Below are 11939 nucleotides of genomic sequence, written 5' to 3'. Positions count from 1 at the left end.
ATGGTTGTGTATAAATGTACAGTTGTTTTTTTGTGTGCAGCGGGGAGAAGGTTGGTGTTATCAGAGCGCGAAGTCGAGCGTGTCAACCGTGTGACGTACATATGGAGGTGCCAAGGGCAGGACTTGATCCACGATTTGAAGGTGTTGACCAACCCGTACTTGTTATTTGAGCAAGGATTATTGCGCCACCACCGTAGGTGATGCTACTGTGCTCTTCCCTTTTTCTTTTTCTTTTTTTTTTTATGGCGAATTGATCTGTGACTTTGTGTGCGCAGCTACGACGCTCTCGGTAAATAAGAACTTCGAGAAGTCAGAACGCGAGGTTCCTGCAGCAAGAAGACCCCCACGTGACTGCGGACATCGAAGGCATCGCTCTAACAATGCTGCAATTAGTGATGGCCAAGCAGTCCGCGGTAGCAAGTAAGAAAGTGAATGCTACCGTGAAGCAGGTTAAGGACGCGTCACATGACATAGACTTGGCAGTGCCGACACATGCATCTTTGCCAAACGAGCAAGGCATGTCTCGCCGTAGCGATGCGGAACAGGTGGGGTGGATAGACACTGATCCGCAGTTGGCAACATCGGCGGAGTCGTAGGAGCGGGGGAAGAAGAAAAAGGTGCAGAAGGTGGTCGCCACTCAGCGCAAGGCGAATGCCACCCTCGTATCTGAAGATGTGATTGACATGAAGGTCGCAGCGCCGCAGCCCAAAAGGAAAAAAACCACCCAGAAGGGGACCCTGATTTTCACCGACTCCTGGTTGTAGGAGGACGTCTCGGCCCTCGACCGCAGTCCTCTAGGCAGACCTGGAGAAGTTCGTGCTGATAGGCCAACGCGCCGGGATCGGGGGATTGTAGCGCCTTGAGGGATCTGGTTTGGACGTGCACAGTCTCTTAGGTCTGGCTGCGACCAGGGCGGCGAAGCTGGTGTTCAACCTTCTTGACGTTGAGTAGGAAGTCATAAAGGAGTAGTGGTTGCTCGCCGAAGTGATGGAGAGCGACATCGGGCATGCTACAAAGATTCTACTTCTAGAGAACAATTTGCTAACGCCCGAGAGAAGTTAGAGATCGCAGCGACCCTTCAAGAAGATTTTCGTCAAGAGGTTGCCCGTCGAGAGGTAGCCGAATCTCTGGCGCAGCAGATGACTGCAGAGAGGGATACGGTGAAGTCAGCTTTAGCCAAAGCGGAGGATTTGCTTGGGAAGGTGACGGAGGAAGCGGCAGCTGAGAAGGCACACGCAATTGAAGAGGCTTTGGCCAACGCAGTGGCAGCGTTTAAGACGTCACCGGAGATGATGGAATACCTGTAAGGGTATTATGTTGTGGCCGTGGGCAACATGGTGGCACAGCTTCAAGAGCTAGAGATGTTGGACCTGGCAGACTATGAGGTGCGGCTGAAGGAGAAAGGGTTGGAGGCGCCACCCATACCACATCAGGTAGTACCACCCTTCTCACAGCTACCTTCTGTTGCGGACGCCAACGCGCATGAGAAAATGGTAAGAAATTATGACTCTTCTTCTACTGGTTTATCTTATGATAATGACAGTTCTGATTCTAATCTGGAGACTCTTTTTCCTACCCCTCCCTCGTAGAGCGCCAGGATGCACAATCGTCGCAAGGCGAACCGGGGCAAACGGCGGACTCAGATACTGTGCGAGCTAGCGACGCGGCCTGAGCATTACAACGTAGTCCAAGCTACGGGAGAGGAGCGGGAAAGGAGTATATCCGAAGAGATGGTGCTTGGAGAAGAATGAGATGAGTGAAGTGGAAGAACCTCTTTTTGTACTCGATGCGCTCTCTTTAAGCGTTTCCTTGTATTTTTCTAGCTTTTATCTGTAATAGGCCTTGTGCCATGCTGTCAATTAATTTAATGAACTAAAGCCCTTGGGCCTTCAAAGTTTCCGTTTCCTTTGTGTTTATTGCCGTGGCAAACATTGTGTGATTGTGCTTTATAGTTTTGGCTACATGCTCAATATTATCTTTGTTGCGCGCACAATGAAATAGTATGTCGAAGGAATTCAATTGTCGTAATGCGCCATTGTGCACTGGCATAATAAGAATCAATGGTTTGAAAAATTCCTCATTTCATTGATAGTTTGGCCGTAGCCGAATTTAGAAAGATAGTTTTGGCAGTGTGCCATAAGTACTTAAAACAGTCCAAGACCCTATGCTTTGCGCTACACACAGACCTTTACTTGTAGTAGTACTTAAGTTGTTCCATGTTCCAAGGATGGGCTAGTCTTTCTCCGTACTTGTCTTCCATGTAGTACGTGTTGGACGCAACAATCTCCACAACTTTATATGGTCCTTCCCATCTCGGGCGTAGTCTGGTAACCTTTGTTTGAACTTTCTTTAGGACCCAGTCCCCGAGCTGAAGTGTTATGCTCTTCACCCTAGACTTGTAGAAGCATGCCATGCGCTACTTGTTTAGGATGTTGCGATGGTGCGCTATAATGCGTTTCTCTTCCAAGAGGACTTTGTCTAGTTGCATGTTCTTTGAATTGGTCTCAGGCTCAAACAACGTAACCCGTTGTGTTGGTTGGATTACTTCGATAAGGAGTATTGCTTCTGTGCCATACATTAGACAGAAGGGTGTCTCTCCCGTGTCCTTTGTTGGCGTGGTTCGGATTGCCCATAATACTTCGTCAAGCTTCTCGGGCCAAAGCCCCTTTACATCATCCAACTTCTTCCTTAGGAGACCTTTGATAAGTTTGTTAGCGGCCTCTACTTGCCAATCAGTCTTGGGGATCGTGACAGAGGTAAATTTGAGCGTAGTCCCTCTTGCTTTGCACCACGTGATCAAGAGGTCGTTATTGAATTGTGTGCCATTGTCCGTGATAATGGACTCCGGCATACTATGGCGGTAAAAGATATTGCGCTTTAGGAAATGTTGGACCTTCTCGGTTGTTATTGCGGCCAAGGGTGCAGCTTCAATCCACTTAGAGTGATAGTCGATGTACACGATGACCCACTTAAATTGGTATTTTCTGACGGGAAGTGGGCCGATCAAATCCATGCCCCAGAGGTAGTTAATCCATGGGCTGACTATGTATGATAGCGGTTCTGAGGGTTGTCGCGGTATATGTCCATGTATTTGACATTTGTGGCAAGATCTGGCTAACTCCTGTGCGTCAGCAACAAGTGTGGGCCATTAATAACCTGTCCGCAGTGTCTTTCCGGCTAGTGCGTGACTGCCCTAGTGATTACCGCAGTCGCCACTGTGAATTTCTTGCAAGATCCGCTTGTCTTCTTCAGTTAGGACACATTGTAAGCTGGCGTTTAGAAGGCCTTGGTGATAGAGTGTGTCATTTTGCAAGTGGTATCTCACCGCGTGCCTCCTTAGTGGTCTTGCGGCATCCTTCTCTTCGGGTAGCTTGCCATCATGTTTATATGCTACGATCTCATCCATCCACGAGCCTTGTTGTCGTTCTATCTGGCATATCTCCTGTAAGGTCTTGGAGATGGAAATATGGTGGAGCACTTCGACCCTGGTATCTTTATGACATTGATGTGGCTATGCCGTAGCAAGCCTTGCTAAGGAGTCCACCCTTGCGTTACTGGCCCTCACGATCTGAGTGATGTGATAGAGTTCGAATCGTTTCAATAGCGCCGTGACGTATGCCAAGTAAGCTGCTAATTGCTCGTCTTTGGTGGTGAAAGACCCGGTGACTTAATTGACTACCAACTGAGAGTCACTAAATATACTAATACTTGTTGTGCTAGTGCTGAGGGCCAACTGTAGTCCTACAATCAGTGTCTCGTACTTCGCTACATTATTGGAGGCAGCAAAACTGAACTTGAGAGCGTTCTCTAGCTCTAGTCCCATTCGTCCGCTCAGAATGATGCCTACAGCGCTAGCCTTGGCACAGCTGGAGCTGCCCACATGTAAGCTTCATAGGGCAACTGTGGTGTTTTCCATGACACCGCTCGATGTTGTACTAGAATGAACTGTATCGGTTGTATCTCGAGGAATCATCTCTGCAATAAAATCAGCTACGGTCTGGCTCTTTATAGCGGGTCGTGGCTTGTACTGGATGTCAAATTCTGTTATCTCAATAGCCCACTTGCTGAGTTGCCCCGAGTGCTCTGGTTTCTGTAGTATTTGTTTGAGAGGTTGGTTTGTAAGCATGTGAATACTGTGAGCTTGAAAATAATGGCGCAGTAGTCTAGCTGCAAAGATAAGCGCGAGGGCTAACTGTTCCAGTGCCGTGTATCTCGTCTCTGGACCGTTCATGGCCCTACCGGCGTAGAAGACTGGCAGTTCTCTAGTTCCGTCCCGGCAGACTAGTGCACTGCTAACCGTGGTTGTGGACACTGCGAGGTAAAGGTACAGTGGTTCACTTGGCTGCGGGGTTGAGAACAATGACACTACGGCGAGGTAGTCTTTTTAGCCCTTGAAAGGATTCCTAGCAGTCGGGTGTCCACTCAATCAATTTGCTCTTGGAACGCCTTAATAGTTTGAAGAATGGTTCAAATTTGTCGTTCAGCCTTGAGATAAATCGTGATAATGCCACAAGTCTTCCCTGAAGGGCCTCCACATCCTTCTTAAGCACTGGCTGCGCCATGTCCAGAATGGTATGTACTTTTTCAGGGTTTGCTTCTATGCCGCGTTGGCTAACAATATAGCCCAGGAACTTGCTTGTCGTTACGCCGAAAAAACACTTTTCTGGGTTCAACCGCATCTTGTACTTTTTAAGCACGTTGAAGATGGTTCTGAGGTTGGCCACATGGTCTTCAGCTTTGTTGCTCTTGGCCAACATATCATCTATGTATACTTCAATTTCACTACCGATGTGCTTATCGAACATTTGTGTGACACATCGTACGCATATAACCCCTGCATTCTTTAACCCAAAAGGATGACATTTTAACAATAAAGGCCTCTGTTCGTAACGAAGGTCGTAGCTTCTTGATCCTCAGGGTTCATGCGTATCTAGTTGTACCCAGAGTAGGCGTCCATCATGCTTAGCAACTCATGACCTGTTGTTGCGTCAATTAGTTGGTTAATTCTGGGTAGAGGAAAGCTGTCTTTAGGACATGCCTTGTTCACATTCTTGTAATCCACACACATCCGCCATTTGCCTTTGGCTTTACGGACCATTACACAGTTTGAAATCCATTCTGGGTACTGGACCTCCCTAGTGAACTTCATGCCTTTTAACTTGTCGACCTCTTGGCGTATTCGTCAAAGCTGCGGCGCTTCTGTTTGACTGAATATGCGGAAGGTTTGATGTGTAGCTCGTGCATGATAATCTCAGGCGAGATGTCATGCGTATCCTCGTATGACCATGCAAATACTTCCATGCTTTCTCGCAAGAAGGTGGTTAGATCCCTCTCTACTGTGGGGATAAGGGTAGCGCCGATCTTGATCTTTCGCTCTGGGTGGTGTGGGAAGGGTGTGATGCTCTTCAAGGAAGATTCGGGAACTTTATGAGCATCATGTATCCCGCAATGAAGGTTTGTGTTCGGTTGAGAGTAGGATGACCAATGATCTTGTTGTAAGAACTGTATGCATCGACTACGACGAACTCTGATTCGACGCAGACTGTGCATGACGCAGTTCCAATGCATACTATCATGTAGTCCTAGCCCAGAGGTTGGTTAATGTCTCCGGAAAAGCTGATAAGTGGTTTGTGGTCTTGTAGTAACTTCTTACCATTTTGCTCCATCTTTTTGTAGCATCTATCGAATATAATATTAACTGCGGGTCACGTATCAATCATCATTTTGCCCACATCCCACTGTCCACCCAAGACCGCATCTATGAGGAATGCGTTGTCGTTGGGTAGAGAGATGTTGATTTCTTCCTCTTCAGTGAAGGTGATCTGCTTCAATTTTTCCTTCTGCCTTTTGGCGTTTCCCACATGTTGGTGCACACTTGTCTCGGGTGATGGCTGCGGGCGAAGTGTTTTTTCGCACGGTTGGACATGCTTGTCATTAGAGCTCCACCCTCAATTACATTGATGAGGCTCAAGTTCTCAACCGTTACCACCACGTTCTGCTGTGCTCTTGGATGCACTGCCCTAGCTCTTGTATCACTGTTGGCTCTCATTAAGTGGAGGGTTCTACAATCATTTGTGTTATGGCTCCCATTCTCACGGAACTTGCACCACTTACCAGTTTCTGCCACGGCTTGAGGACGTTGTGGCCTCCCTGGCTTTCTAAATGTCTCCTTGTGTTTGTGGAAGAAGTCTTCTAGGGTTTCTTCTCTCGGCGATCTCTGGTCACCACAGCAACCCATCACGTTAACTTGACGAGGGTCTCTGTTGTCGCGGCGCTCGCCACTGAGCCTCCTATGCTTATCTTGGCCTCCCTACTGATCATTATTACGCCCGTCGTGGCGATTCGATTGGTGCCACTCTCTCTTCCTTCCTTTGCTGCGGTCCTTAGTGCTAGGGAAAAGCTTGCGTTGTATGGGGATCGTGCCTGGAGGTACGGACGACTGCGTCGCACTACTCTTATCCGATAGTACGGGCGTTCGTTTTTCCCGTATGTGACATACTCTACTTGAGCATATCGCACCGCCTCTGTTATGATTTCATCATAGGTGGCGTCACACATCCGTGGGTCCACGTTGATGTGGATTAGGAAATTCTCAAGCCACAGTCCCTCCTTGAATATAGCCAAAGCAAGTGTTTTTTTGAGGTTGCAGCATTTGGATGCGGCTGTCTTCCATCGCATGACAAAGGCGCCCATCGTCTCTCTGCTCTCCTGCCTCAACTAGAACAGACCATCCGTGGTGTGTGTTGCGCCAGCCATGAGGATGAACCGGTTAAGGAACGACGTAGGCAACTATGCAAACGAGTCCATGGAATTTGTTGGCTGCTCGAAGTCCCCATCCAATGTTTCGCTGAACAGGTGACAGAGTGTGGCGTCATCGAATTCTCTACTGGCAGTGATTTTTTTGAAATTATCGATGTGCCGGAATGGGTTGCCCTCACCCGTGTACGGCGTTATCTTCGGTCTCTTTGACTGCGGTGGGCGCACAATGTTCAATATGCGCGTGGTAAAGAGACCTGGCCTGGCCGCGAATACTGGTTGGCAACGCGGATTGCGTCCCGCTGCTCTATGGCGGTGAGCCGCTGTAATATTAAGGCCATCGTGGGGTCCGTACTGTTGCCAACAATGTAGGGTCTTGAGCGGGAAGTGACGCTCATACTTCCTTCTTCGCGGTTACGAATGCGCTTGGGGGATGGAGGCCGTTTCCTAGTAAGGTCAGAGGGGTTAAGCTAACGCTTAGGTTAACTTGTTCTCACCCTTTTGTTTGCGTGCTGCCTTCGCGTTGTGACTCCTCTTGCTGGTAACTGCGTTCAGCCCTTTCCAGTTGCGCTTGCATCTGGTCAAGTTCGGCCCGCAAAGCTGCAGCCTTCTCGCGCTCGATTGTCTCACGCTGCTGACACTCGGCGAGGTCCTTTTCCATATTTGTTAACCTTGCAGCAACCATGGGGCAGGCGTCGCGCTTGTGCTCGAAACTGTCTCGGGTGTGGGGTGAGAATTATGGGATCATTTGTAGAGGGTAGGGATGGTTTAAGCTGAGGTCTGTGATGTCCTCCATGTGACCGTCGGCCGAATTAGGGGCAGAGAGTTGGGGGTGCTCATTTCGAAATGTAGTTGCTTCGCAAGATGTTGCATGTGTATCACGGGAACTTTTTGTTAGGGGTTCCCCTAGACGGCGCCAATGTTAATATAGTGTTTTGGGTAGTAGAATTCACAATTAACGAATTTCAAATTGATGGATTTTAAGATCCCATCATTTATAAACTCCATAGAATTTATAATTTCTTCATCCAAACACATTAGGGTCATTATTATTCAAATCATACTTAGAATAGAGAAAGGAAAAAATAGTGGAAGTAATGTTTTGGGTAGTATTATTTGACAGCCTATCCTATGAACCTTCAAGGATAATTATTCAAATCATATTAATTAAAGAAAAACAAAAAGGAAGACGAAGTAAGTGAAGGAAAAGTTATTCCATGATAATTCTATCTTCATGGCTTGGGAGAAAGACCAGCCTTGAGCTTTTGAATGGTGGCTACATCCGTCTTGAAGGACAAAGCCAAGACCATGTCATCGATGTTGGTAGCAAACAGAGTGGAAGGAAGTGAAACAGTTCCTGCACTTGCGCTTCCGAAGGCAGAGATTGCTAGAGCTGGGTTTTCTGAATCAGCATTGTATTGGAAGTGCACAAGTCCCTTGGGAAACACAAATAGGTCACCTGCCTGAAGAGTCTGAGTAAAGAGGTTGTTCTTTGTGTCAACAAAGCCAACTTCAAGGGTTCCGTCAACAAGGAATAGGAGCTCAGCAGAGCGTGGATGAGTGTGAGGTGGGTTGGTAGAGCCGGCTGGGAATTGAAGGATTGCGTATGAAACACTCTGTCCATTGAGAGCAGGAAACTCTGCCATGGTTGCCTTCAATACTGTGAAGTCTGTAGGCTCGGCTCGACTAATAAGGACACGTAATCCGGTGAATGTGAAGAAGTTTCCATCTACTGTTCCATTTGGAGGGGCAATGAAGTCGGAAAGAATGTCGGGGTCTGCCATTGCCATTTGAACAATGGCAAGTGAGGAAATTAGCAGTGAGAAGAATTTGAGGGTTAAAGTACTTGAAGCCATTGTTGGAAACTTGATAAATATTAATGTGTATGACTTTTGATTTTGGATGAGGTTCTTTGGTTTCCCTAGCTACAAGGCACTCTTTATAGTTACAGATTTCTTGCTGGCCGGTGTCAACTGAAGACAACCTTTATATTTACAGATGAACATTCCAATGTTTTTTGTTGTTGTAGTTGTAGTCGTACAGTTGTTTGTTTGTCATATACTGATCATATTCTAAAGAATGTACCGAAGAATTTAATGATATAAGCTAAGGAGAGGGTATATTAATTAGAAAAATATAAAGGCAAAGAAACGACAAACAATTAAGAATAATGATTTGAAGATAAGTAATCAGTGTGTTCTAAGGTAATTAGCTGCTGAAATATTTAAGAAGATGATCTTTTAGACTTGTCGGGTTAATCGTCGTCCTACGAAATTGCAGATTTTAATTTCTGAATCAGATTTAAGCAGATTTTTGCTGGACTGTCCGGTTTGAGGCGCGTAATACCTTTTGTGGAATGGGAACGACGAGATCCCGTTAGATATAAGCCAAATAAATATGTTTTATTTTTCTGATTCGAGATTTAGTATTTTAGACTAGTTATATTTTCCTTTTAGAACTCTTTTATTTAGGTTTATGTGTTCTTTTTAATTTGGATTCTTTAGGTTTCAATGTTTGATTATGACTTTGATTTTATTTAGGTTATTGATGCTTACATAAACATCATCTTTCTTTGTATTTGGACAACTTTGATATCAATAAACCTTTGAGTTTTCTCAATTATACTGGTAGATTCCAGAATTTCTCGTGGATTCAAGAAACTCTAGTCTTGTGGATTTAAGGGTGTCGTTGGTGGATTCTAACGGGTTAGTTCCGCGGCATCTTTTAAGAACTAAACTACGTACGTATATACTTAAATTTGATGATCACATCTATAATAGTTTGGTTGGATTTTATGTTTTCGTACATGAAAAAAGCCATTGGCTAGAGATTGTACGTATAAGTTTGAATTAATATCCGAATAACAGAATTATGTAGTCAAACATCTTGATATTCATTTTAAGTGAAATTAGAAAAGATCAACACAAGGCGATGAAGTAATCATAATCTTCATCAATATAAATTTATATAATCATAATCTTCTATATATATATTGATCTAAAAATTAGGACATAATTACGTACAGCTAATTTCTTTTTATACGTCCCCATATAAATCATCACTAAGCTATTAGGACATATGCATCGAGTTTGATTATGAGGGAGATGCAGAATCATCTGTGAAGGTTTTAAAGTTACGCCTGTCTTGACTTGCTTGTCTGATCGATTCTTCTTGTTGGTCTGCATTTCTTGCACAACAATGTTCACTAATCTGTGTAGTACGTATTTAACTATATGTAACAATTGTGTTTGGCCTTTATTTTTGTAACCTCATCTTTGATGGAGTCACACACGTACCCTAGGTTAGCTTGTCACATCTGCCACATTTGTATTGACAGAAGTATTGGCTAAGTTCCTACATATTAAACTAATTTGAATATATAAGCTTCGCCTGGAATTAGGTATGTTAATTTTTATTGATATAATAGTTAGAATATTCTGCCGTGCAAAAAATGTTGTGAACTGAGACTACGTTTGCAAGCAATTGAGTGGATGAATTCGAACATCCAAAAGAGAAGAAGGTACGTATAACTTCTTCCCAATTCCATTTCAACATCACAATGGCGATCTGAAGAACAATGAATAATAAACAACTGTAAAACTCCTAATAACAAGAAATGTATTGGATTGATCTCCAGTTGACAAAGGCCCAACAATAACATATTTGAAACTACACTATCATTCATATATTTGGCGCGGTTTCAACTCAATCGAGCTCTATATATATAGAGCGTCTAGTTTATCTAGCTCGTATCATATCCAGGAATACCACAATACACTTCAAAAGATCGATCAAGGGAAGTTCAAAGTTCAAACCATGGCTCAAGAACTTCTAGCCTCAAATGCTTCTCACTACTAGTTATTTCACTCTTCATCGTTCAAACGACATTGGCAGGAGACCCTGACATTCTTAGTGACTTCATCGCACCAGAAAATGGAACACTGGATGTAAACTTATTCACATTCACCGGCATGCGTGTTCTTGTTGGAGGAGGCCCTCCTAAAGCCTTCACCGTATTGAAGGCAACCTTGGCAGAGTTTCCAGCTCTTAATGGGCAGAGCGTTTCGTATGCAGTTCTTGGCAGAGTTTCCATCAGGCCGGCACTACCAACCCCCCTCACACTCATCCTCGCTCTGCCGAGTTTCTTTTCCTTGTCGAGGGTACATTTGAAGTTGGCTTTGTTGCCACAAAGAACAACCTCTTTACACAGACTCTTCAATCCGGTGACCTGTTTGTGTTTCCCAAGGGACTTGTCCACTTCCAGTACAATGCCGATTCAACAACACCAGCGTTAGCAATTTCTGCCTTTGGAAGTGCAAGTGCAGGAACTGTATCACTTCCTTCCACTCTGTTCGCGACCAACATTGATGACAATGTATTGGCTTTATCCTTTAAGACATATGCATGCAGCCACTATTCAAAAGTTCAAGGCCGGTCTTGCTCCCAAGCCATGAGGACGGAAATGGTTTAACATATAAACCAAGCTTGATGTCATGGTCGACCTTCGATCAGTTCTATATTTGTTATCATTTGTTTAATTCTTTTAAAAACTCTGAATAACAGGCATGGGATCGAGCATATATACCACAACCACTACACCAGATTTACACTCGCGCGACAGAGATGATATTCTTCGTTGCCTAAATATATTCGGGCGACGGATAACTGGACTCGTTGCAAGAACGAAACATGTGGTCGCCTCAATACTTTCGGGCGACGACTTTTATAACTCGTCGCTTCAATTTAATACTTCGGCGACGACCTTTGTATATGGTCGCTTTAATATATTCGGGCGACGAACTTTGGCAATATCCGTCTCCTAAGTTTCTAAATATCTAGGCAGCTAGCTGCTTTTCAAGACTGCAGAATTCTGTGGTGCAAAATACAGAAAACCTACTGCAGCTGCGATATACTGTTCATGGAGTGAAAAAAATTAATTTTTGGGATTGAAAGCTTGTTCATCTCCTTTGCCTTTGATTTGTAGGGAGGTTAGTATAAACTTCATCACTTCATTCATTCTTGGTGTCCTATATAATGCTAGATTGAGGTTGAAGTTTGAATTTAATTGGAAATTAGAGTATATTGGTTGTTTGGGTAAGAGTTTAGATTGTGATTTTGTGTTAGTTTTAGTGTTAAATTTCTTAGTTTGTGTTAGAATTAGTGTTTTGTTGCTCAATATGTAT

The 11939-nt window shown here is 44.6% G+C and overlaps 1 protein-coding gene and 1 pseudogene across 1 annotated transcript; one reads left to right on the top strand and one right to left on the bottom strand.

Annotated features, from left to right (window-relative positions):
* Nucleotides 1–7845: 7845 nt before the first annotated feature.
* On the bottom strand, nt 7846–8640 carry LOC126789003 (germin-like protein 9-3). Its single transcript, XM_050515045.1, has one exon. The coding sequence runs from the start codon at nt 8610–8612 to the stop codon at nt 7989–7991; it is 624 nt and encodes a 207-aa protein (XP_050371002.1). The 5' UTR covers nt 8613–8640; the 3' UTR covers nt 7846–7988.
* A 1314-nt stretch (nt 8641–9954) lies between these two features.
* Nucleotides 9955–11210, top strand: LOC126787182 (germin-like protein 9-3; annotated as a pseudogene).
* The last annotated feature ends 729 nt before the right edge of the window (nt 11211–11939 follow it).

This window comes from Argentina anserina, chromosome 3, assembly GCF_933775445.1.
Source record: "Argentina anserina chromosome 3, drPotAnse1.1, whole genome shotgun sequence".
In the NCBI taxonomy this organism is placed as follows: domain Eukaryota; kingdom Viridiplantae; phylum Streptophyta; class Magnoliopsida; order Rosales; family Rosaceae; genus Argentina; species Argentina anserina.
The sequence above is the reverse complement of the archived record's forward strand: the minus strand, read 5'-3'. Positions and strand labels throughout refer to the sequence as shown.

Coding starts and splice junctions, on each gene's coding strand:
- LOC126789003 (XM_050515045.1), bottom strand. CDS start 8,612: ATGGCTTCAAGTACTTTAACCCTCAAATTCTTCTCACTGCTAATTTCC.